Consider the following 25,170-nt stretch of genomic DNA (forward strand, 5'->3'; position numbering starts at 1 on the left):
GACTGGAAGGGACCTCGAGAGGTCATCGAGTCCAGCCCCCCACCCTCAAGGCAGGACCAAGCTCCGTCTACACCATCCCTGTCAGATGTCTATCTAACCTGTTCTTAAATATCTCCAGAGAGGGAGATTCCACCACCTCCCTTAGCAATTTATTCCAATATTTGACCACCCAGACAGTTAGGAATTTTTTCCTAATGTCCAATCTAAACCTCCCCTGCTGCACTTTAAGCCCATTACTCCTTGTCCTGTCCTCAGAAACCAAGAGGAACAAATTTTCTCTTTCCTCCTTGTGACACCCTTTTAGATATTTGAAAATATCTCCTCTGATGCAACCCTTTAAGGGGAAGATGGGCACAGCCTCACCTCTTCCCAGTTAGGTCTCCTGGTTGGATCAGGCGACCAGATATCTTATCAGAGGCAGCTTGGTTGGTCAGCCAGAGGAGCTGAGAGAGTTGCAGCAGGGAATAGAGAAGACAAGGGGATAGGTTCTCCGTGGTAGCCCAAGGGAAGCTCTAGCTGGAGCCGTGGGAGGGTATTTCTAGAAGGAAGCAAGGACAAAGAACAGATGTTGGCACTTCCTCAGGGATCGGAGCAGGGAGGGCAGAAGAGGGTGTCCTGCTCCTGGCCAAAAGGTCAACCAGCTGCGGAGGCGGAGGGAGAGGAGCTGAGGCCTAGCTGAAGGAGATATGTCTCCTAGGGAGCTCTTGACCAAGAATCCCTCCCCCATCGTCACATGAGTTCAGGAGCTGGGGCTTTAAGAAACGCACCAACAGGCCACGAGTCTTGCAAGGGTCCATAGCTCTCTGAGGGAAGTTTGAAGACAAGGCGGGAGGCCATGTGCGTCAGGCCCTGGCCTGCAAATGAGGAGATCTAAGTTCCGTTCCTGCCTCCTTGGGTGAATCGCTTCATCTCAGCCTGGGCCTCAAGCTCTCCTCTGATGCAACCCTCCTTTGTTCATTTCTTTGCCCGGCCAGCTCTGGGGGGCAGGGATTGTCCTGGCTCTGAGCACAATGAAGCCTTAGGGTTAAATCAGAACTAGCTGCCTCCCCGTAACACCCGAGGCCTTGGCACTGTTTGTTGCTGCGGACCAGAAATGGCTTCATGATTTAAATCTTACTCTAAAGGCCTCCATGGTCCTGGCTCAATCTGTCTTAGCTTGTACCTGGGCAAGAAAACGGGAGGGTGGCAATGGGGAAGGATTTCTGGCTTTCCAAGCACTGGCAGGCCTGGGCCATTCCATAGACAGACACCCCCCCCCCCATTGTAGCTGGCTGGGGTGCACGTTCCATCAACAACTCAGATGGCGGTTGGTTGGGGCCACATGCACCCCAAGTGTCAGAAGAACCAAGTTGCTCAGAAGATCCTGAAGACCTCCCTTGTGTCTTCTGGAGACTCCCCCCGCCCTCCTTGCCTGACACCATCCTGGTGACTTCTAAATGAGTGGCTCAGAAAATGGGATTTCCAGCAATGAGATTTTGGGGAAAAAAAGTCAAAGTCTCAAGGGCGGGGGGGGGGGGGAGGGCACGCAATTGCCCCAGGGTGCCACGCTGGGGGGTGCCAATTTAGTCCCCCTCTGCTCCCCCTGTCATCCCTCGGCTCGCCTGCTCCTCCTCTGCCCACCACCGCAGGCTGAAGCCTCCTCTCCACCCCCAGCCCCACCCTCCTCCATCTTTGCAGGCGGGTTAGTGTGTGCGGGGGCCCATCCCCAAACTGGTGCAAGCTCCGTCTCCTCCTCCCAGGGTCAGGCTCAGCCGTGTGCCAGGTTTGGGGCCCCTCTGCGTGGCGGGGGGAGGGGGCGGAAATTTTGCTTTTGCCCCCAGGCGCATAACAACCTCGCCACGCTTCTGCAAAGTCTCCATTCTCAAGCAAGATTAAAAGCCAAAATTCTGAAATGGTGCACAAAAGGAAACTCTTCCCGCTCTTTTCCTCTCCAAAAACTTTGGCTCAGGAAGAATTTTTTTTAATTATATTGGAAATACTTCCTTTAGATTTTGACCCTTTTAATTGGTTTGTTTTTTCTATGTAAATAAAGGTCAATTTAGAAATGAATAGTGGTTCTGAAACAAAAGATATTTTATGTTCCAGTAGTTTTTAAAAAACATTTTCAAAATGTTCATTATCCATTTTTTTTAAACAACTTGATGGGAATTTGGGGGAATTATGGGAACTAGGGAAATGACATTTTCTCATAGAAGACAGTTTAGATATTTTTCCAACCAGCCCTAAACGCTAGTCCCTTTGTCCTGGGATGTCAAAGCAATTTAAGGTGTGGTCTGGGTTAATTCTTCCCAATCTTGCCACTCCTCCCCCCCCCCCCCCCCGGAGGTTTTGGGAGTAGAATGGGTGTCCAAACAAGGAAGGGGTATGTGAAAGGGTTAAATCTCATCCCAGTTGGAACATTCAGCACTTTGCACCTTCCAGATGAAGCTCTCAAGGCCTGTTACAATGATGAGTTAAACTCAAGGATGAAGGGGAATTGAACAAGGCATGGAGCCTCTTAGTGGACTAGCTAAGAAGTGCAGGGAGCCAAAAAGGTGTTGCATACCCAAGCCAGGTTAAAAAGGGGGAACCAGAATTAACATTATAAAGGTCTGGTGAATACTGTTCTTCCTACTGGTGGATGGGGAAACTGAGGCATGAGTAGTGTAAGGCTGACATTTTTGAAAGCAGCTAAAAGTTTTGGTTGCCTCCAATTTTTGGGAACCCAGCTGGAGACTTACTTGCCACTCCATTGCCTCACAACTTGAGGGTTGTGCTTAAAATGTGTAAACGGAGGTGAAAATACTGCATCAGGTGAAGTGTGCTTCATGGTTACTTTGCAGTGTGTAAATGGTGGTGCGAGATACAGGGGTAATGAGGGTTAGAACAGCTGGAATTTTGGCTGAGCCCCCCCTGAGGGGAAAAACAGGGTGCTGTACAGTGACAGGTTCCTATGTGTGGTGTGTCTACACGAGGGGTGTGCAACACCAGTTCTCTAGTTAGTTACCCAGGTCTAATGTACCCTGGTCTAGACAAGCCTAGAGAGAGCAAATGTGGTTGTGGAGAAAACAGCTGAAACTCCCTGGCCAGCCAAGTGAAGTGATAGACCCCCCAGAGACTAGGGGTGGGAGGAAGGGAGGAGTCCGGGAGGATAGAATTTCCCAGGCATAATTATCCTGATCTCAGTTTCATTTTCACTTTTATTTGTACTTTCTTCTCCCCCCAGCCCCGCCCCTGGGGTAACCCAGTCACCCCACTGAATCCCAGGAACCAGGCTGTTTCCTGTTCTCCTCAGAGGCCTCATTAGCAGCTGCTGCGGGCTGTGCGGGAGGCACGTACATGAGGGTGGGGAGGTCTGTGAATGTGAATGCGAATGCAAACCCCTCTCTGATACCCCCAGGGGCAGAGAAAAAAAGGGGGATCCCCAGGGAAAGTGGGGGAAGTCCTTTCTAGCACCCCAGAGCTAGGGGACCCCAGGGGAAGTGGGGAACTGAGATTGGGGACTGGCTAGGATCAGAAGGAGTGGGGGGCTATGAGAGTGGGGGAACCCCCAGAAACAAGAGGGGGTACCCCCCAGGAGGGGCAAGGTGGTGTGGAGGGAATAGGAACAGGAGGGGGGATCCCTAGAAACAAGAGGGGCAGGGGGCAGTGAGAGGTGGGGGGACGCTCAGGGGTAGAGGGGCTGTGAGGGCAGCCCCCCCCCAGAAACAGAAGAGGCAGAGGGCTGTGAGAGTGGGGGACACCCAGGAACAGGAGGGAGGTTCTGAGCGTGGGGGCATGAGGAACAGGAAGGGTGGGTTGCCTGTGAGGGCAGGGGACCCCCCAGGAATGGGGGGGCTGTGCTGCTCAGCAGAAGGGGGAGAGATTTAGCTGCAGGGGAAGGGGGACACCAGGAACAGGAAGAGTGGGTTGCCTGTGAGGGCAGGGGGCCCCCCAGGAACAGGAGTGGGGGGCTGTGCCTGCTCAGGAGGAGGGGGGATTATCTGGGGGGGCACCAGGCAGCTCCTCTCCCTCCTGCAGCAGCCTGAGCTGGCCCCAGCAGGGCAGGGGAAAAGGCTGCCCCCTCCTTGTGCCACCTTCCCTCCTTCCTCCCCCCCCCTTCCCTTCCCTCTGGGAGAGGGAGGGAGCTGGGGGCAGGCTCTGCAGAGGAGGGGAGGCAGGGCTGGGAAAGGCTGGGGATTGAGAGCTGCAGCTAGGCCGCTCCCTGGCCGCTCTCCCCCTCCCCAGCCCAGGGACAAGAGGCTTTGGCACCCAGGGCTGCAGGGGGCTGGATCAGACCCCCCCACCCCCCAGCCTTTCCAGGGGCTGGGAGGGCGAAGCAGCCAGGAGCAGAGAGAGAAGGGTGCAGAAGCCCCCCCCCAGCTCAGCAACCCTAATCCAGCCAGCCAGGGGCAGGCTTTTCAGCTGGGCTTTCCCCCTCCTCCCTGCCACTTCATGCAGGGAGAGAAGGAGGAAAACAGGAGGCGGGAGGGGAAGAGATCTGGCTGCACAGGGACCTTGCAAACTAGCTCTGCCAGCTAGCTCAGAGCAAGCACTGGTGCAGAATGTGTTCCCTGTTCCCTCTCTCCTTCCCACTGAAAAGCTCAGGCAGGGGGGAAAGGCAGGAAGAGGAATAAAGAGGGAAAAGACTTCTCCATTTCGTGGAGAGGAGGTTTTTTTTTTTTTTTTTGCAGGGACTGATTGCTTTTAGGCTGCAAGGAGAAGGACATTTGGGTTCAGAGGCAGAGTTCAATTCAAGAAAGCAGCCCCTTAGGCCTGGAAAGGTGGTCATGGAAGAGTGTCTATTTTTTTTTTAATTGAGCAACCCAAAGAAAAGAATTGCCATTTATTTTCAGAGAGCTTGTGGATTTTTTTTGTTTTGTTTTGCTGTGCTGTTTCCGGAAGCTGGGTTCGCAGGAGCTGGTGTTGGATTTTCAGGATTTGTTGGATTTTTTTTTTTAAAGAAGAAACCGATTTGTGTCAAGTTTTAGGAACCTTAACATGCAGTTTGTGAGTTTAAAAAACCCCCCTAGGAAATCTTTTTTTAATTTAATTTTACAAGATTGAACTGGACTCAGAAATAGTGTACATATTAGTGTGTGATTTGTATTAAGTATTTATTTTTCAGTAATAGCCAGGAGGCTGTTACCCTAAAAGAACTGCCAGTTTGTTGGAGAATTTAAGCTTCTTGTTATTTTTTCCCTGTTATAATTTTTCAAGTATTAGTCTGGGGGTTTTATTGAATTTTTTTAAGTCTCTGTCCTGCAAACAGAAGAACAGCTGTTAAAACTGGATTATAAGGATGTTTTTTATCTATGTTTTGCAGTTAAGACTTTAATATTTTGAAGAAAAACTGCTTTGTTTCCATTATTTTTTTCCCGACAGCATCTGTAACCTTGAGAAGACTATTTTGGGGCGTAATCAAAAGGCAAGTGTGTGTTTTAGTTTTTTTCAGAAGAAAACAGGAGGGGAAAAATTAAAAAAAAGAAAAGAAAAAAAAAGACTATGTTCAGATTCAAACTCAAGATGGACCTGCAGCTTCCAGGATCTTGAACAGCTTTCCTCGTCTGGAAATTTTTTTTTTCTGGAGGGTATAATTTTAAAATTAAGAAAGCAGAGGGAACCTGGATTTTTAGATCAACGAAGGAGACATAGAGAATCATGAGTGTGAGGCCTCCGCAGAGTGCACTAGACAGGTAAGTGTGCTGTTTTTTTTCCCTCTTAATGTTTATGATTGAATATAAAATGTAGTGATGCTACTTTGGGATTTTGATTCATTTTATCTGGGCAGGGCTTGTTTTGAATTGAGGAAACTGGCTACGTTGCGGATTGGAGGGTGATGCAAATGGGGGGAGGACTTGTTGGGGGGTAACAATGGTGCTACACAAATTGTGTGAGGGTGTTTGTATGTGCATGTGCAAGAGAGGGGGAGAAACTGGCGTGTGGGGTTGTGAGGATTTCTAGCTTGGGGAAATACCCTATGTTAGCTTGTTTTGTCTGCTCTGAGTCCACACTGGCAATTTGTGTGTGGTTTTTCTATATAAAAATGCTTCTAAATAATTGTGCTCTCGGTGTGCAAGTTGCTCTCTGTGTGGATCATTCCTCCTCCCTCCCCATCCTCCAGCTTCCTCTATTTCCATCTCCTATGCGGACTGCAGTGGGTTGTGGTTGGGCCTAGTTTAGGATGGGCATTATTCCATGTATGGTACCCAGGTTCCTCTGCAGACTATGGTCACTTGGTAAATTACCTAAATCAGTTCCTCCCTCTCTCATGCGCCATGTCCGTACCTGATCCTGCAGTCCTCACACAGGCGAGGCGCCCATTGAAGGTTAATGGGACTCTTGACTGCAGATATAACCCCCTTTAGCATGGTTCTAGGGTCTGGGGTCCCAGCTGGCAACTGGGACTCTGTGGTAGGGTTGTTCCAACAGCACTTGGCCGATTGAGTGGGGGCAAATGGGGCGCAGGCTGCGAGGCTAGCTGCTGCAGAAGGGTGGTGTTAATAGGATGGATTGGGACACGGCCGTGCTGGCTGGGGAAGGCTATGGGATTGAAACAGAGGGGAGAGAACTACATGGTGGGTTACTCCCCCACCTTCCCAAAACAAAAGTCCCTGCAGAAAACACTACCCTTATTCTTTCCTGGAATGCAGTCTTCGCCTTTCACTGCTGTCATTTGTTTAATATCCTCCCGTGTGGAAAGACGTGAGATAAAGCAGGTATTTTAGTGCAGTCTGTATGCTTGGGTTCTATGGGTTGGGGGATTTTTTTTTTTGGCCTTTCTGTGCTGCTCAGCTCTGTTCAGAGGATTTTATCATTCACACACTTTCAGATTTGTTAAATACCACCCAAAGCAGGAACTGGCCCATGCAGTTTAGTCTCTAATGTGATTTCTAAAAGTGAATAATGCTAATGAATATTATGGTGCATTTTTTTTAAATAACACTTTTCACCTTCTGAGAATCCTCACTAGGGATGTAAAATTCCTGTAATTGGTTAACCAATTAACAAATCGAGGGGGGCTGCTCCGGGCTGGAGTGCTTCCCCTCCCCCCCAAGGAACTAGTAAATATCGCCTGTTACGGGTGATGCTTACCGGTTAACTTTTCACATCCCTAATCCCGCCTGTGCTTGGGGAATTATAGGCTCTTCCTAGCAGGTGTAATATTTACTACAGCAAGTAGCAAGCACTAATCTAGCTAGTTAAGAACATGTCTACATTAGAAGTGCTACCGCTAAACTGCTGCAGTGTGGACACTTCCTACAAGGCTGGATGGGGTTTTCAGTTCATGCAGCTAATCTACCTCCTCTGGTGGTAGTAGCTAGGTCCGCAGAATTTTTCTGTCAATGTAGCCATACTGGGGGAGTTGAAAGAACTGGGGTGGTCAGGAATGTGAACTTTTCAAACCTATGATGGCCGTAGAAAGGTCAACCTAATTTCTAAGTGTAGACCAGATTTGCAGTGTTGGGAGTTTACACTGCAATGCATCTACCTCTAGGGTGGAGGCTGTCAACAGCCAATGGTGCGAAGTGAGGAATAAAACCCCTTATTATGAAAAGTGCCCAGGATCTCTGTTGCACCTGCAGGGCTAATTAAGACCTTGGCTCTCCCTGCTAGAGTTTGAAGGGGCTTGTAGGCACACTGTGGCCCTGGTGTGTTTGATGGCTGCCTCTGGAAGGTGGCTTCATAGCTCCCTGAGGCATATTGGCTACGCACACAGCCTTGGTTTTTCTCTGTCCGCTCACGTTGAGCTCCTCCTTGTATTAGAACAAACACCGATTTTGATTAGGGAGGTATGAAACCCTGATAACTTAGGGCCTGGTGATTCATTTACCCAGTTAATGACATTTCTCTTGTTCTCATTGCCATAGTACCCAAGTTCCTGCCGGCACATGAAATCACTGCTAGAGGCGAGGTCTCAACCCCGGGCAGGTAATAGCATGGGCCAGACTGGGGGTGCTCAGCTGGAGGTTTGAAGCCTCACCTGGAAATGGGAGTCTTTCCTGGCCAGGGTGAACCCTAGGCTGTACATTTCTGCAGCTCTCCCGTTTCTAACTAGCCGTCCCAGTTAGGATGAAAACCTTGCAGCGGCAACAGGCCACCCCCGTGCTTTGGATGGTGCTCATAAGAATGGACCTTTGGTCTGATCCAGAGGAGGTTGTAAAGACCAGGACAAAAAAGAGGCAGATAAATTTATGAGCTACGTCTAGACTGGCATGATTTTCCGCAAATGCTTTTAACGGAAAAGTTTTTCCGTTAAAAGCATTTGCGGAAAAGAGTGTCTAGATTGGCACCGACGCTTTTCCGCAAAAGCATTTTTTGCAGAAAAGCGTCCGTGCCAATCTAGATGAGGTTTTGCGAAAGAAAGCCCCAATCGCCATTTTCACCATCGGGGCTTTTTTGCGCAAAACAATACCACGTTGTCCACACTGGCCCTCTTGCACAAAAGCATTTGCGCAAAAGGGCTTTTGCCCGAACGGGAGCAGCATAGCATTTCCGCAAGAAGCACTGATTTCTTACATGAGATCGACAGTGTTCTTGCGGAAATTCAAGCGGCCAGTGTAGACAGCTGGCAAGTTTTTCCGTGCTTTTGCGGAAAAACTTGCCAGTCTAAATGCAGCCATGGAGTCTATCAATTTCTATTAGCCAGGATGGGCAGGGATGGTGTCCCTCACCTCGGTCAGAAGCTGGGGCTGTCTAACCACTGTCAGAAGACAGGACCCTGGGTTAGATGGACATTTGGTCTGGCCCACTATGGCCATCTAGCCCAGGATCCCGTCTTCCAACAGTGGCCCATACCAGGTGCCCCGGAGGGAATGAACTGAAAAGGGAACCATCACCTTCTGGCTCTCTGAGAGCTGTGTGATGGGCAGGACAGCGGGGGCTTCAGGAAAAGGCCTAGCAACTGTTTACAGGGAAAAGGACAAGACCCCAAAATGGAGTAGAGTAGCAGGATCCTCCCTCGTCCTCAGTCCCCACCGGAACCAAGAAGCTGGGGGAATTGGGAGCTGATAGGGGAGGCTGGTGGCTGTCTAGCAGTTGCCAGGGCAATTCATTTTATCATTCCTGATGACTTCTGCACGTTGGCCTGTAGAACAGCAGGCTGGTTTCCAGATTCAGCTCCCCAGGCAGCAAGCCCTGATGCTGGGGGAAGAGCTGGGGTCCCTCCCCCAAAAGCAGGGTGGGACTAGCCACAGGTGTCTGAGAGAAGAGGCCCTGAGCCGGTTACACGGACAGCGACCCGGCGGGAATCCCCGTAGCTGTGGGGAGCAGGCGGTCTGAGGCTTTCCCTCCAGGCCAGACTGTCGGATGTTCCTAGCATCCGTATGGGCCCTGGGAAGGTTAGTTTGTTTTGTTTTGTGTGTCCCTGCTGATGTAATGCATGCTGGCACGTCAGTTACATCCTTCCTCTGATCTGAAGACACCCATCCCAGGCCACTGAGGCTAGCGGCGGGTTGAATCCAGAAAAAGGCCCTGCTTATGGGATGGCGGACACAGGGGGGATTGACCTGGGGGCTTCCAGAGCGAAAAATCATGTGTCAGCGAGCAACGGGGTGCTGGGAGGGGCTGTATCTGCCGCCTTTCCCCTGTCGAGCAGGCACCGGGTTGCGGAGTGGGGGCAGCTTTGTTTAGCTAACTGGGAGCCACCATCCTTTACGCTGGAGGCCCCTCCATCCAGGCCCACAAAAGCCTGTCTGCTCAGCAGGAGTGTTGCAGGCCTTGCTCGAGTCTCTTCTGACAGTTGCACTGCAGACTGGGCCCTTCCCCCCGACAGGCGAGGCCAGTTGCAGTAGTGCTGGGAGCAGGCACTTGGCATGGAAAATGTCAGTGCACGGTTCAAGGGCGGCGCCCCTCCTGAAGCAGCCTAGTGGAGATGCCTTAGCTAGAGAGCCAGGGGTCCTTCCCCTGGCATCTCCTGTCTGTGCTGGGATAGCAAGCGCCTTGCTGGTTGTAATTTGTACTAGGGATGCAACAGTGTCGTCAGTTAACCGAGGAGCAAAAGCTGATAGGTTAATGCTCTAGCGCAGTTTTTCTCAACCATTTTTTTTGCTCATGGCCCCCTTCTGAGCCTTGTTTACCTCTGTGGCCCCCCTCATAGCCACTGTGAGATGGAAAACAAGGTACGTCATTCACCTAATGTTCCGTTTTTTCCATGTGGCCCCCTAGAGGTAGGGCGTGGCTCCTGGGGGGCCATACGGCCCACGGTTGAGAACCACTGCTCTAGACCAGTAGTCCCCAACCATTTAAGGTTGCCGGGCGCCAGGGGGCGTGGCTGTTCGTCCGCTGGGCGCCAGAGGGCGGGGCGGGGCCGGGGTCCCCCATAGCCGCGCGCCCGGGGCCAGTGCCCCCTCCAAGAGCTGCGTGCCCGGGGGGCAGCAGCCCCCCAAGGGCCACGTGCCTGGAGCCAGCGCTCCCCCCATGCGCCGCGTGCCCAGAGCGGGGGTGGCCAATCCGTGGCGCTCCTGGGGCCGGCGCTTACCGTGCGCCACATGCCCGGGGTCAGGCCAGCCCCGAGCACTTGGCGGGCGCACACAGATGGCCCCGCAGGCACCGTGTTGGGGACCACTGCTCTAGACAATACACATTTCCTTCTCCCACTCTCCCCGCTAGTAAATTTTTTAGCAGGCTGGCCAGCAGCCTGGCTCGGCCCTGGCTTGTGGCAGATCCAGGACCTACTCCTGCTGCGGCTCTGCATTTAAAGTGCATTAGGCGCTGGGTGGGCGGGCAGCCTGGCTCAGTCCTGGCTCACGCTGGGTCCGGGACCTATGCCTGCTGCGGCTCTGCATTTAAAGTGCATTAGGCGCTGGGTGGGCGGGCAGCCTGGCTCAGTCCTGGCTCACGCTGGGTCCGGGACCTATGCCTGCTGCGGCTCTGCATTTAAAGTGCATTAGGCGCTGGGTGGGCAGGCAGTCTGGCTCAGTCCTGGCTCACGCTGGGTCCGGGACCTATGCCTGCTGCGGCTCTGCATTTAAAGTGCATTAGGCGCTGGGTGGGCAGGCAGCCTGGCTCAGTCCTGGCTCACACTGGGTCCGGGACCTATGCCTGCTGCGGCTCTGCATTTAAAGTGCATTAGGTGCTGGGCGGGCGGGCGGGCAGCCTGGCTCAGTCCTGGCTCACGCTGGGTCCGGGACCTATGCCTGCTGCGGCTCTGCATTTAAAGTGCATTAGGTGCTGGGCGGGCGGGCAGCCTGGCTCGTGCCAGGTCGGGGAACTCAGACCCCGCCCAAGCAGGGACTGTTGCCACACTCCGTGCTTCCTCTCTCTCAGAAGCACAAGGCGACAGGTGGTCCATGAAGGGAGCTGGTTTTTAAATTGGCTCGTCTTGCGGACTAGCTCCCATGTGGAACCCTGTGCTGCTGGCCCCGCCTCCGAGAGGCTGTAGACTAGTCGACTAACCGAGAACATGTCATGAGGTTACTCGACTAGTCAATTCGCCGATATTGAACATCCCTCGTTTGTACTGCTCTCGTGCGTGGAAGGCCTCGACACAGACCGGGATGAGGTGCTGTACGAACAAAATATTGACAGGTGCGTGTTCGGCCTGGCTGCTGAGCACTGGGCACAGCGAGCCTAGGGAGTTCAAGCAGAGCGGTTCCAGAACATCTGGCCAGACTGGGTCAACCCAAAGGTCTGTGTAGCCCAGGATCCTGTCTTCCAGCAGTGGCCGCTGCCCAGTGCCCCAGCGGGAATGAGCAGAACAGGGAAGCAGCAAAGTGGTCCACTCCCAGCAAACAGAGGGACCCTCAGAGCACGGTGTGGCATCTCTGGCCATCGTGGCTAATCCTTCTCAGTGCTGGTTGGGCCCTGATGGTGAGAGGTGTGTGTGATGCCATCTGTGCCCTGCAGGCATGGGCTAGTACAGGTGAAAAGTGAGGCATTGATAGTAAGGATGTTAAACGCAATGTGTAACTGCTGAAATTTGCAGCGGTTACATGTTTACATGCAGGGGAGCCAGGCAGGAGCCGGTGCTTGCGGGCAGCCAACTTAAAATTTGGGGAAACTGAGGCACCGTGCAGGGATGTGACTTTCCCGAACACGCGTGCCAGCTCCTGCCTGCCCCGATACAAGGCAGTGGGTTGAGGTGCTGCATTGAACCATAAGAATTAACTGATGAACCCAGGTTCATCATGTAAATGGGGACATGTTCACATCTGTCATTGACAGCACAGCTGTCTGGGTTGACGCGTCTGGGGCGGAGCCAGGCATGGCCATGTCATGTGATAATTCTGAGCCTTGGCATCCTGTTTTTTCATCCAGGGATCTCAGGACTTTTCCGAGCTTGGTTTGGGTTAGCACTCCTTTGTGTTGGTGTTCAGACGAACGGGGAAACCCCTTTGCTCCAAGCCATGTTGCCAGGGTCACAAACGGAACCTGTGTAGAAGCAGAAATTTTGGCTTGGCCGTTAGGCCTCACTCCTTCTTGGAAGCGGGAATAGAGCGCGGGACTCCTGAGCTGGGATTAGAACCCAGGAGTCCTGGCTCCTAGCCCCTGCTCAGCCAGCTAGGTCATGGTGCCTTGAGACGAGGGCTTGTGTTATAGAGGAGAAATATACTCTCCCCCTACACCACCATGGCTTCCTCATTACAGGGAAGGGAAGATGTGGCCAAAACCAGAAAGGAGACATAACAAGGTTTGTTCTTTTGCTATTCAAATGCCTCTTGCTTGTCACGTCCCTGGAGTTTGCCAGGAACCTTTGTGCCCCGGTGAGTTTGCAATTTCTCCCCGTCTCGGGAGGGAGAGGGCTGAAAAGCAGCTCTCCTGCGGGGTGTGGGGGACTGGCTGCCAGTGGGTGGATAAGGAGGAGGAAAGGATTTCTGCCCTTTTATCCTCTGTGGGTGTCAGTCCCTCGCAGGCTAATGGAAGCAGAGTAATCGGCTGTGCCGTCCGCAAAGCACCCTGCAACCTTGCTCGTTAAATCTCCGCAGGAAGCCGCTCACTTCTGCTCCAGCCCAGCAAATCAGATTTACTGTCTGTGGCAGACAAGCGTCGGAGGAGGTGGCTGAGCAAGTTACGTCGCAGTCTCCATGGAATCACGGGGTCAAAGCTGCACCTGGTCCGCTCAGCTCCTCGTCCTTATGAGGCCGAGGAATTCAGCTCCCTGTTGGTTACAGTGTAGGAGACTTGAATAGAACAAGATTTTGCCCCCCTGCCCCCATGCTCAGGTGGTCGAGCGCATGACAGAGGGATGCGGAAATGATTCTTTTGTCGGCGAATGCGAGATTGGTTCAGAAAACTACTCGTGCTCTGTACCAGTGGCTTGCTGCTCTCCACCCCAGAAGTGGCTGCATTTCGGGGGTGGATTTAGGTACATACAGGCATTGGTGCTGTGCTGAGCTGGCAAAAGCCTGCATGGACTATCATGGAGGACTGGGAAAGAATAATTACACGGTGCGTGAATTTGATCAGGCATCCCAGCACAAGGGCTGTCGAGGGCGGTTGGTATTTCAGTTGTGCATAGGTCAGTGGGGTTCTGTGGGGACCAGAGAGGCTGGCCCCGTGGAAGATCAAAGCCATATTATGGGCTTTGCTTGCTAAATATCCTTTCCAGTGGTTCCTTTGGCTGGCCTATAATGTGGGCCCTTTAGTCTATACACTTACCTTTGAAACAGGGGTAAGGGTCTGTTTCTTTTCCAGACCACAATTACTACTGGTAAGATGATACAGCTTGAACCTCACAAATCTGGGACTCTCTGGTCCGGCAACATCCGTGGTCCAGCAGGGTTTACAGATGTTGCTGGACCAAAGAGCCCTGGAGGTGGGAGCAGCACAGGGGCTAGGGAGCATCTGGGCAGCCCTGTCCTGGCCAGGGCGGGGCCAGGTGACTGGGGAGCCCCAGCCGGGGAACCCCTGGTTGCAGTGGAGGTGTCGGGGGCTGGGCGGCTCCAGCCAGAAATCCTGGCAGACCCTCGGGTGACCGGGTTGGCAGAGGCAGGTGGCCAGAAGCCCCAGTGGCAGTGGGGCCAGCCCTAGCAGCAGGGCGGGGTGCCCCACCTGGGGAACCCCTGACAGCTTCAGGGGCTGGTGGCCCCAGCCAGGAACCCTGGGGAACATCCTGCGGCAGTGGATGGGCAGCAGAGTGGGGAGCCATGCTGGGCCAGGGTTAGGGGGCCAGCGGCAGGGCCGGGAAGCCCCAAGGAGCGGAGCCCAGGAGGGGGGCAGCCAGCAGGGGAGCACTGACTTCCCCTGCTCCAGTAAGCTCCCTGGTCCGGGACAACTCAGGTCCCAAGGGTGCTGGACTAGGGAGATCCAACCTGTAAAAACCTAGCTCTTGTATAGTACAGTTCAGCAGATCTCAGTTACTTGAAAAGGTCGGGAGCGACATTCTCATTTATCAGCTGGGGAAACTGAGGCACAGCGCGGGGGGACTTTTCCAAAGTCACCCAGCAGACCACTGGCAGAGTCAGGGTTCCTGCATCCCAGACAGTGCTCTGTCCCCCCTGGGCCACTCTGTTGTAGGGTTGTGTTTCTACCCTCCCCATCATCTTATTGCTCTCTCCAGGGGTAGCTGTGTGAGTTGAGGGCTGCTTGGATCAGATCCCTTCTCTAATGCCGTGGCCTTTGTCACAAGTGCTTTTGTTGCAGCCGCGATGCCCATTTGCCTTGCAGCAGAATCACGGGGACTGGTTAGTAAAGATCCTTGGATGGACTGTGGCAGAGTTGGATGCCTTGGGTCTGGGCATTTCTTTGCCTCTCATGGTTTCAGTATGAGCTTCCTACATACCCCAGCTGAAGCCTCCTGCCTATTGTACTAAATAAATCTGGCTCTGCAGCCACGTTTAGGGTTGCCGAGCTTGAAGCTGTACACGACATGGTTATTCTTGTCCGTTGGGTCTAATGGCAGAGACATGGACTCTAAGGGTTGGCATTTTGTGTTTTATTTTACCCTTGTTGGCTTTCCTGCGCTGGGTCAAAATAGCCCAGAGTTTTGTTCTTGCTGCAGCTGATCGGAGCGCCAGCTTCCATGCCCTGGCACGTACGGTAGGGAGGACCCTGTGTTGGCAAGCCCGTTAGAATGAGCCTTCTGTCTCGGCACATTGTGCCCGAAAAATGAAGTAACTTTTGCGAGTAATTGAGGGACAGAGGCAGATTGTTCATGGCGTGGCAGGGAGAGACGCTTGTGCTATCAAATTGCAGCGTGTTGCTTCCCTCTTCTGCTGGCACCGGCCTCGCGTCACCCGCTGGAATCCCTAGTTAGCCGTCTCTCTCTCGTCTGGGTTACAGTACCGCTCAGGCGACGGCCGCATGGCTGTGACATTGGCACGGCTTTGTTTCGTAAGAATGAGCCCGCTTCATTCATACCAGCGAGCGCTGGGCGTGGACGCTTTCCCTTCTTGGATTGCTTGCTGTGGAGAACAAAGTTTCCTTTTTTCCTCCCTGAGGAAGAAGCTGGGACCAAGCATTGTAAATATGGCCTTAGGAGACTTGACACATGCTGGAGCAGCTTCTCCGCTCTGTTGGAGTGGCTGGATTCTGTGATCTTAAGCCCACAGGGAATCATAGAATCACAGAATCCTAGAACTCGAGAGGGCATCAAGTCCCATCCCCTGCCCTCACGGCAGGACCATGCACCATGTAGCTCATCCCTGACAGGTGTTTGTCTAACCTGCTCTTAAATATCTCCGCTGATGGAGATTCCACAAGCTTCCTAGGCAATTTATTCCAGTGTTTCACCATCTGGACAGTTAGGAAGTTTTTCCTAACGTCCAACATAAACCTCTCCTGGTGCAATTTAAGCCTATTTCTTCTTGTCCTGTCCTCAGACACTAAGGAGAATAATTTTTCTCCCTCCTCCTTGTAACGCCCTTTAAGGTACTTGAAAACTGCTATCGTGTCTCCTTAGACTAAACAAACCCAATTCTTTCAGTCTTCCCTCCTACCTCATGTTTTCTAGACCTTTCATCATTTTTGTTGCTCTTCTCTGGACTTTTCCAGTTTGTCCACATCTTTCCTGAAACGTGGTACCCGGAACTGGACATAGTATTCCAGCGGAGGCCTCATCAGCGCAGAGTAGAGTGGGAAAGTGACTTCTCGTGTCTTGCTCACATCATTAATGGACAGTAACAGATTAATCCTGGAGCATGGAGCTGGTCAACTTTGACTATGTCAGCACATGCCAATGTAGCCCCTCTTGGCTTTGGTTGGAAAGCTTTGTCTTCGTAGCTTAGAAGATGTGAGGAGAAATATGCCAGCTGGGTAGTGGCTGATTGTGCAGCTCCAGGAATGGGGCATCCTTCACAGCAGGTGTACATTTAATACTGGGGAACCCACCTCCCCGTGACCCCAATGCAGCAGCCCAGTGGAGAGCTCCTGGAAGAAGTGCACACATTTTTTAACTCCCTAGTCTGCACACCCTGCCAGAGGTGGGACTAGACCCCAGGAGTCCTGAGTCATGTTCAGGTTTGCTGTTGGCGGAGACTTTAACCTTTGGACTGTTGCTTTGACTGTAGACGAGCTCAGTGGTGAACTAAAGCTATGGCGATCTGACGTCTTCTTAGCGGCCTCCCCTGTGCAGCATGTTTGGCGGGTCTCTGCCTCCTCCCCAGTAGCCACGCAAGCCCATCACGGCGCTGGCAGGAACTGGGCGCTCTTGTTGAAAACAAGGGATGTAAAATCCCGTTTAATTAATTAACTGGTTAAAAGTTAAGTTTAACCGGTTCACCGATTAAACCAGGGGTGGGCAATCATTTTTTATCGGGGCCACTTCAGAAATTTTTGAAGTGGTCCCGGGCTACTCCAGAAGGGGCGTGACCTCAGGCAGAAGGGGCGGGGCCAGGATACTTCACTGCTACTCCACCAACAGACCATGACTGGTCTGGTGGTGGGGGAGTGGGTGAAGTCTTTGCCTCTCCCCCAGAGGTTCCCTCAGGCGCCCATGCCCCTGGTGGGAGGAGACTTCACATGCTCCCCCTTCTTCCCCCAGGCCCGTCAGGGCAGGGCAGAGGACAGAGGAAACCTGTTTGACAGGGCAGAGGAAACTTAGTGCGCTTCCTTCCGCCCCCAGATGCTGATTGGCTTGGGGGCGGGGGAGCGGCAGGGCCTCTGTGGGCTGGATCAACCCACTTGGCGGGGCTGGATCCAGCCCATGGAGGCCCTTTTGCTCACCCCTGGATTAAACCGAGGATGGGCAGCCCCCCTGCCCAGCACAGCTGTGCTGGAGCATCCTTGCCTGCCACGCACCAGGCCAGGTCCACCAAGGGCGAGGGTTGCTTTGGCCAGACTGGGGTGCCCCTCGCCTGCGGCCGGCCCCACAGGGCTGGAGCTGCCCCCTGCCCGTGATGGGCAGAGGACTGCTCCAGCCCCCATCGGTTGACTATAACCCATAAGCATCACCTGGGTAATGGTGATGCTTCCCGGTTAACTGGTTAACTATTCATATCCCTATTGAAAACTAGGGATGTTAGTGAGTAGTCGACTATGAGAGGCAGCAAGGGAGGGGGCACCATTCCTTAGATGGTAAGGATGCACTGACCCTATGTGTGTTCCCCCAAGGTTGTGTGTCAGTTTCCCTGAAGGACCAGTACTCCTCCAATTGGTTGGCTGCATCAGTCCTGATCCAGAAGGCCATAACCCCCGGTGGGCATCCTGAAGGGGGGTACAGGGTGATTGGTCGGGGTTTGTTGAACCTGGCCACAGGCCTCTGTTTGCCAGTTCATCCATGAGGGATATTCCCAAGGGTTAAAATGATACCCCCCAGCAGGCGATCAGTTGAACTACGTGCAAAACCCTGCAATTGCCCTTCCCTATCCAGTAACCCCAGAGCATGTTACAGATGTTGAATTCGGGAAGTGGAATTCCAACCTTCCCATGTGTAGCTCTAAAGGATCGCTGTCTCCGGGTGCTGCTTTCCAACCAGTTCGTAATTGCCCATAGCTGCATCTTTCCTCCTACTTTGGTAAACGGGAACAATTAGCAAATGTGTTACTAAGCTACCAATCAGTGGGGAACAGGGTGATAGATTTTTGCAAACCTGATGGGTTAAGAATCAGGCCTTTGGATGGAGTGGATCGCCATGGATAGATAAGTGCGTAACTTACAGTTTGGTCTGAGATTGAGGGGTAGGGAGAGAAGGAGGTTTAATTAGAGTGAATTTCCCTTTATTCCAAAAGGGACATGACATACCCAGTAAAAAGGGGGTACCATGCCTTTAGAAAAACTTTAAAAACAATGAATAGTCTAGCAGCACCTTAATATTAAGGTGCTGCTAGACTATTCGTTGTTTAAGTTTTTCCAGTTACAGACTAACTTGGCCATCGCTCTGAAGCTTTTGAACATGCGTGTAGAGTTCAGGGAAATCCAGAGAGAGGGTAAGATTCCCATCCGATGTTCCTTCTGCAGTATTGGTTTCTGTAAATACAGTTGACATGCTTATTAATCTTTTTCTAGCTAATGCAGTATCCCCTCTTTTTTTCAGACACAATACACAACAATGCTAGCAATAAGACAAACACCACAAGACAAAACACAGTCTTTGTCATGACAATAGATCCGTGTTATTTTTGGTTGCTCTTCAGCTGGTGCCAGAATCTCTTTCTGAGATTCTGAAAGACAAAAAGGAAATGTTTCTACCCCGTTGGGGGTAGCACATTATATCTTAAAATACTCCTTTTACAAGTATTCTTGCTGACTCCTGCAGTTACCCCAATACTTCCATGTACTTTTGTTCTATAAGCAGGGGAGGTTTCAATTGCTTCTTCCCTTTAACAATTTAGGGTGAATTATCCCATGGTTCAGTCATTAAATTAATGAGGTGGTGTGCCTCAGTTTCCTTCTTATACTACTTTCCAATTACCATTCTAGTATGCTTAAAAGGTTTTCCTTTTCCGAAAGAAAATCATATGCATTATATGTTGTTACAGGGTTACTCAGAACATTACATTTTTCTCAGGATTAAACAGTAACATAAACATCAGCTCTCTTACAAGTGGATGTTTCCCATGCCTTTTGTTAGACAATTTATCTTTGAGACCAGTGTGTTCAGTACCTTCCTGAAATGTTTGCATCGGCTTTAATTTATCCTGGGGGTTTGGGTGAATTAAAAGGTAGGGGCAGTGTTGTCTTCAAGTCGTCATTGTCAAGTCCAAGTCAAGTCTCAAGTTACTACCGTTTGAGTCTCGAGTCCCTAAAGTCACTTTCGAGTCAAGTCCCAAGTTGAGTCTCAAGTCTTAATTTTAAAAATGTCAAGTCACTTTTGTACAAGCCATCAATATCGGCTTTTTTGGACAATTTTTTCACCAAGTCAATTTAACAAAATTAGCAAGTTTCAAGTCGAGTCTCAAATCACAAACAATGAACCCGAGTCGAGTCTCAAGTCGAGTCACCTAGGCAACTTAAGTCGGACTCGAGTTCAAGTCATGGGAATTCGTAGAATCATAGAATAATAGGACTGGAAGGGACCTCGAGAGGTCATCGAGTCCAGCCCCCCGCCCTCAAGGCAGGACCAAGCTCCGTCTACACCATCCCTGACAGATGTCTATCTAACCTGTTCTTAAATATCTCCAGAGAGGGAGATTCCACCACCTCCCTTGGCAATTTATTCCAATATTTGACCACCCTGACAGTTAGGAATTTTTTCCTAATGTCCAATCTAAACCTCCCCTGCTGCACTTTAAGCCCATTACTCCTTGTCCTGTCCTCAGTAACCAAGAGGAACAAATTTTCTCCTTCCTCCTTGTGACACCCTTTTAGATATTTGAAAACCGCTATCATGTCCCCCCTTAATCTTCTTTTTTCCAAACTAAACAAGCCCAGTTCATGAAGCCTGGCTTCATAGGTCATGTTCTCTAAACCTTTAATCATTCTTGTCGCTCTTCTCTGTACCCTTTCCAATTTCTCCACATCTTTCTTGAAATGTGATGCCCAGAACTGGACACAGTACTCCAGCTGAGGCCTAACTAGTGCAGAGTAGAGCAGCAGAATGACTTCACGAGTTTTGCTTAAAACACACCTGTTGATACAACCTAGAATCATATTTGCTTTTTTTGCAACAGCATCACATTGTTGACTCATATTCAACTTGTGGTCCACTATGACCCCTAGATCCCTTTCCGCTGTTGACTTGAGTCAACAACTCTGAGTAGGGGTATTATGCATATAAGCAGACCCCCTTTATCCCTATTTTCAGATTTCAGCACTGTGCATACAGATTTTTTCCCTACTTAGGGTTAACTTGCTCCCCCTTATTCTCCAGTTTGACTCTCCCTGCTAACCGCCCCTCCGGAGGGTTACAGTATGAGCCCAACAACTGACCAGGTATATTAAACATTGGCAACCCCTTTGTGCTGCCACTTATGGGCAGTTCTAACCTTCCCCTACCAGACAGGCAACCTGCATTTACACAGACACTTTCTGGCTTGCTTTTGGATTCAAAGTTATCAGCAACTCAAAGACTCTGCTTTAGAAGGGACACCGTGAACAACCAGAGTTCTGATTGTTTTTTTTACTTTCAAGTTCTGCTCCTACAACACTCAGTAATCAAAAAACAAAAAAAGGAAACACAGCCCATTGTGGCTCTTTTTTGGAGCCCTAATAAGATTTTAAGTAAGTAGCATGTTTTGTTTGCATTTCTTTTTCCCCTTCTACAATATACGTTGCATATTTTACAGGAAAGCGTACATTCCTTCCCGAGTTTAACTTCTAAAACATTATATGAGGCATATTAATTTTTTACATAAGGTATAACTATTTCTTTGGTGCTCATAGAGTTTTCATGTACTCTTACCAAAGTAAAAACTTACAAACAACAAATAGCCTGGTAGCACTTTAAAGACTAACAAAACATGTAGATGGGATCATGAGATTTCGTGGGCATAACTTAATACTCCTGTCATCTGAAGAAGTGGGTTGTGCCCACGAAATCTCATGATCCCATCTACATGTTTTGTTAGTCTTTAAAGTGCTACCAGACTATTTGTTGTTTTTAAGTTTATCCTGTACAGACTAACTCGGCTACCCACTGAAGCTTTTATCAAAGTGTTAGTCTGGTTACTCAGAGCCACCTTAAGGCTCAGTCTTCCTAACATTGTTTCCCCTTAATGCTTCTTTTACGGCTCTTACTTGATACTTTACCAAGAAACAAGAAATCCAGAATCTCTCCCCATTCTCCTGGTTGTGGCTGCACCTAATAACAGCCACAACTTAGTTTATAAAAATATATTCAACGTTGTACGTTGAGGTACCTTAAAGATAATACCAAAAGCCAAGCAACACTAGTTACCCGTGTATGACAAAAAGTATCTTGTCAGTTTTACAACTTGGAATGAAATGTCGTTATTAAAAACAAAACAAAAACCAATTTATTTGGAGCCTACAGAACAGAAATTTACAAATCATAATGGTTGGTTAGATTCTAAAACCATTACTTATTTACACTATATTTTTACACAGATGCACAAATCAGATTGTCCCTTTGCTTGGATTATTTACAGACATTTCATTGGAAAAGGGCCCATTTTTCCATCAGAATGGCTGTACAGAAACCAAGAATTCTTTTCCTACAACACTTTCCCTCTATAGCATTGACACAATATTAAACTGTTCCACCGTCTGCAGAGTTAACTTCTCACTTTTTCCTTAAATCACTTGCTTATCTCCCAAAATTACACTTCCAATAGCTCACATTATCACCATACCAAATTGCCACCATTCACAGGGATCTGAATTCCCTGTGCCTGTACTCTCTTCTTTACTCTTCCCAGTATGCCCTCTCCCAGCCAATTTTTATAGTTCATCTGTTGTGTGCCAGCTTGTCTGGGCCTGATCCTTTTTTCTTGCTGAATGGTCCCTTTCCGCAGATACAGGCTTGTTCTACTGCCAATTTAGCAAGGAGAGTGGTCTTCTCAATTAGCCCCCACACCTCCTGGTCTTTTTCTTTACACATCTTCAAGGCTGTGTCTACATTGGGCCACTTATTCCGGAAAAGCAGCTGCTTTTCCGGAATAAGCTGTGAGCTGTCTACACTGGCCCCTTGAATTTCCGGAAAAGCAGTGACAATTTACTGTAAGAAATCAGCTGCTTTTCCGGAAAAACTATGCTGCTCATGCTCAGGCAAAAGTCCTTTTTCCGGAAAACTGTTCCGGAAAAGGGCCAGTGTAGACAGCACAGTAGTTTTTTCCGGAAAAAAGCCCTGATCGCGAAAATGATGATCGGGGCTTTTTTCCGGAAAAGCGTGTCTACATTGGCTACGGACGCTTTTCCGGAAAAAGGGCTTTTCCGGAAAAGCATCCTGCCAATGTAGATGCTCTTTTTCCAGAAGTACTTATAACGGAAAACTGTTCCGTTTTAAGCATTTCCAGAAAAGGGTGCCAATGTAGACACAGCCCAGATGTCCTATGTTTGTGTATAGGGATATAAGTGACTAGTCGACTACCCAATAAGCTACAAATAAGCCTAGGCTTATCAGGTAGTGAGTTACTGCTTAACTAGTAACGTAATGTTCTGAGTAACCTTGTAACAACGTATAATGCTCTCATAAGGTCCCCCATTTCGTTAATAAAATCCCTAGCAGTAAAGGGACCCACACGACTTACCCCTGCGATCCATTGAGATGTGGTGATCAGGCACAACTCTCCCCTGGAACCCTGTTCATCACACAGTTGTTAGAGAAGAAACAGGAGACCCAGGAGTGGATGGAGCAAACGGACCTCTTTATTGCAGATATTCGTCCCACTTCGGACCCCCAACGCACTGTTCCGAGTGAGCAATGTTTTGGTGCTAGTTACTCCCCTTTATCCATTTGAGTATGTAAATTCGCATCTCTATCACCACTTCCCTTAAATCCTTGTTTAGTAATGTTAACGCCTCTACCATGACTATTAATAGGCAGGTGATGAATATAATTACACCCGCCCCCGTTTCTTGTTGACAGCTTTTTAGTTCATGTCGGCAGTTTTCACATCACAAAACTCCTTGAATCAGCAATTTACAAGGGGTGCGAGAGATGTGACCCTGAATGTATAATTCACAGTGGATAAGGCAGTAAGGAAGAGAGCATTGTTAGCACATAGGCCAGTCGATAAAAAGTTACATCTTCGGTATAGCTGCATGCTCCTCTATCCTGAGCAAGCAGGAAAGGAGGCATCAAAACAAACCTGTAAATCAATAGAAGCAGGGTCTGCTTTCCTGGTAGCAACTACTAAGACACCTTATTTAACCCTTACATACCCCAACAGCTATATTATCAGAAATCTTTTTCGCTACTCATGCACTGGGAGTTTGGTCAGCATGGCTGCATTGGACAGGGGTGGGTGTTTCCCACCCATGAAAGATGTAGCTATACTGATGTAAATGTCAAGTGTAGACAAAGCTGTAGCTTGCAAATCTAGGATTTGATCTTATTAATCCCTTGGTTCCTGCAGCTTCTGTCAGGAGTGCTTAGGAGCATGAGGCTATTCGCACCTGACCCATCCGGCTTTAGTGCAAGGGTTACTTCCTGATTTTCCCTCTTGCAGTCAGCTCGTGCCCCGAAGAACACATGATCGTCAGTACTGGGTCAGACCAAAGGTCCATCTAGCTCAGTGTCCTGTCTGCCAACAGCGGCCAATGCCAGTTGCCACAGAGGGAATGAACAGAGCAGGGAATCCTCATGTAATCCATCTCCTCGCCCATTCCCTGCCACTGACGCATGAGGCTTGGTTGCTCTTAACTTGTGCTGCTTATGTGCAAATACTGCGTTTCACATTTCCCAGCCCCTTTTAGTTTTCATAGCCTGGTTGTCTTCTGCTGCTTTGATCTAAGCTGAGGTGGGCAATTGTTTTTAAAGGGGGGGCCACTTCACAAATTTCTGACATGGTGCCAGGTGCCCCGGAAGGGGCAGGGCCTCAGTCTTGTGCCCCCACCCCAGTCGCTGATTGGCCTGGCGGTGGGGGCGCACGTGAAGTCTTTGCCTCCGGCCCTAGAGAATTAATATTCTCAGGGCATGGAGTATATGAAGTGATTATGCATGTGATAAAATAGGGGGGCATCAGTTTGGAGTTGTGGCCAATGTTGCCTCTTAATTTGTTTCCATCCATGTGTAGAATAATTTTTGTTATGTGCACCGAGACATGTGCAGATGTGCACCACCTATAGAAACAGGTGCTGCTGGCTGTGGGCTCTCTGCTAATCAGCTGAGTGGCATTTGTCTCTCTCCTGGGCAGCTGCCTAAGCGCTTATCTTACAAGGGGATGCTGATCGTGGCATCTGATTTTTGAATAGGCCTATCCTGTTTTAAATGCAGAGCACATTGAACCAGGGAGAGAGGACCTCGCTGAACTGAATTAACCCAGGTTTTTAATGGCGGTGGCTTCCCTCTGCTGAGGGAATCCTAGAAATGCTGGGCTGGGAGGGACCTCAAGGAGTCATTTAGTCCTGCCCCTTGCTCTGAGAAAGGGCCGAGTAAACCTCACCCATCTCTAAAACAAGTTTGTGTATCTCGCTCTTAACCTCCAGTGATGGAGGGTCCACAGCCTCCTTTGGAAGCCGGTTCCAGAGCTTAACCACCTTTAGAGCTAGAAACATTTTTCTAATATCTAACCTAAATCTCCCTTACTATAGATTAAGCCCACTGCTTCCTGTCCTTCCGCTAGTGGCCATGGAGAGAAATTCATCACTGCCTTCGCTCTGTGCCAGCCCTTAACGTATCTGAAGACTACCAGGTCTCTCTTCAATCGTCTTTGTTTCAGGACTAAACAGGCCCAGGTTATTTTCACCTTTCCGTATACAAGGTTTAGAAAACTCGGCCTGTCATTGTTGCTCTGCTCTGGACTCCCTCTAGTTTGTCCTCATCTTCCCTGGGGTGTTGCGCTCAGAGCGGCACACGATATTCCACCAAAAGTCTCTCCAGTGCCTAGGAGAACAGGACAGGTACTTCCTGGGTCTGACGGACAACACCCCTGTGAGCCTTTTTAACAACTGCATTACTCTGTTGATTTATATTCGATTTGTGATCTGCTTAACTACCAGATCCGTTTTAGCATGCCTGTTGTCTGCCCAGGTTTTTCCCCCTTTGTATTTGTGCATTTGTCCCCCCCCCCCCAAGGGTCATACAGGTTGGACCTCCCTGGTTCGACACCCTTGGGACCTGATTGGTCCCAGATGTGGGCTTTTGCTGGACCAGGGGAGGTCATTTCTGGCCTCCCCTGCTTTGCCACCTCGCTGGGCTTCCCGTCTCCCTCTGCAGCCCAGCTGGGTTGTGTGCTGGGTTTCCTGTCCCTCCTCTGCCTACTCCACCTCCAG

The 25,170-nt window shown here is 50.2% G+C and overlaps 1 protein-coding gene across 1 annotated transcript in view; it reads left to right on the plus strand.

Annotated features, from left to right (window-relative positions):
- The first annotated feature begins 4,115 nt into the window (after nucleotides 1–4,115).
- Nucleotides 4,116–25,170, plus strand: part of ARHGEF11 (Rho guanine nucleotide exchange factor 11) — a 106,696-nt gene continuing 85,641 nt past the window's right edge. The window contains exon 1 of the mRNA XM_075907975.2: nucleotides 4,116–5,654. Coding sequence (XP_075764090.2) covers nucleotides 5,620–5,654 — 35 coding nt within the window. The 5' untranslated portion in view covers nucleotides 4,116–5,619. The remainder of the gene's footprint in view (nucleotides 5,655–25,170) is intronic.

Source organism: Pelodiscus sinensis, chromosome 22 (assembly GCF_052426305.1).
Source record: "Pelodiscus sinensis isolate ZL-2025 chromosome 22, ASM5242630v1, whole genome shotgun sequence".
NCBI classification, from domain to species: domain Eukaryota; kingdom Metazoa; phylum Chordata; order Testudines; family Trionychidae; genus Pelodiscus; species Pelodiscus sinensis.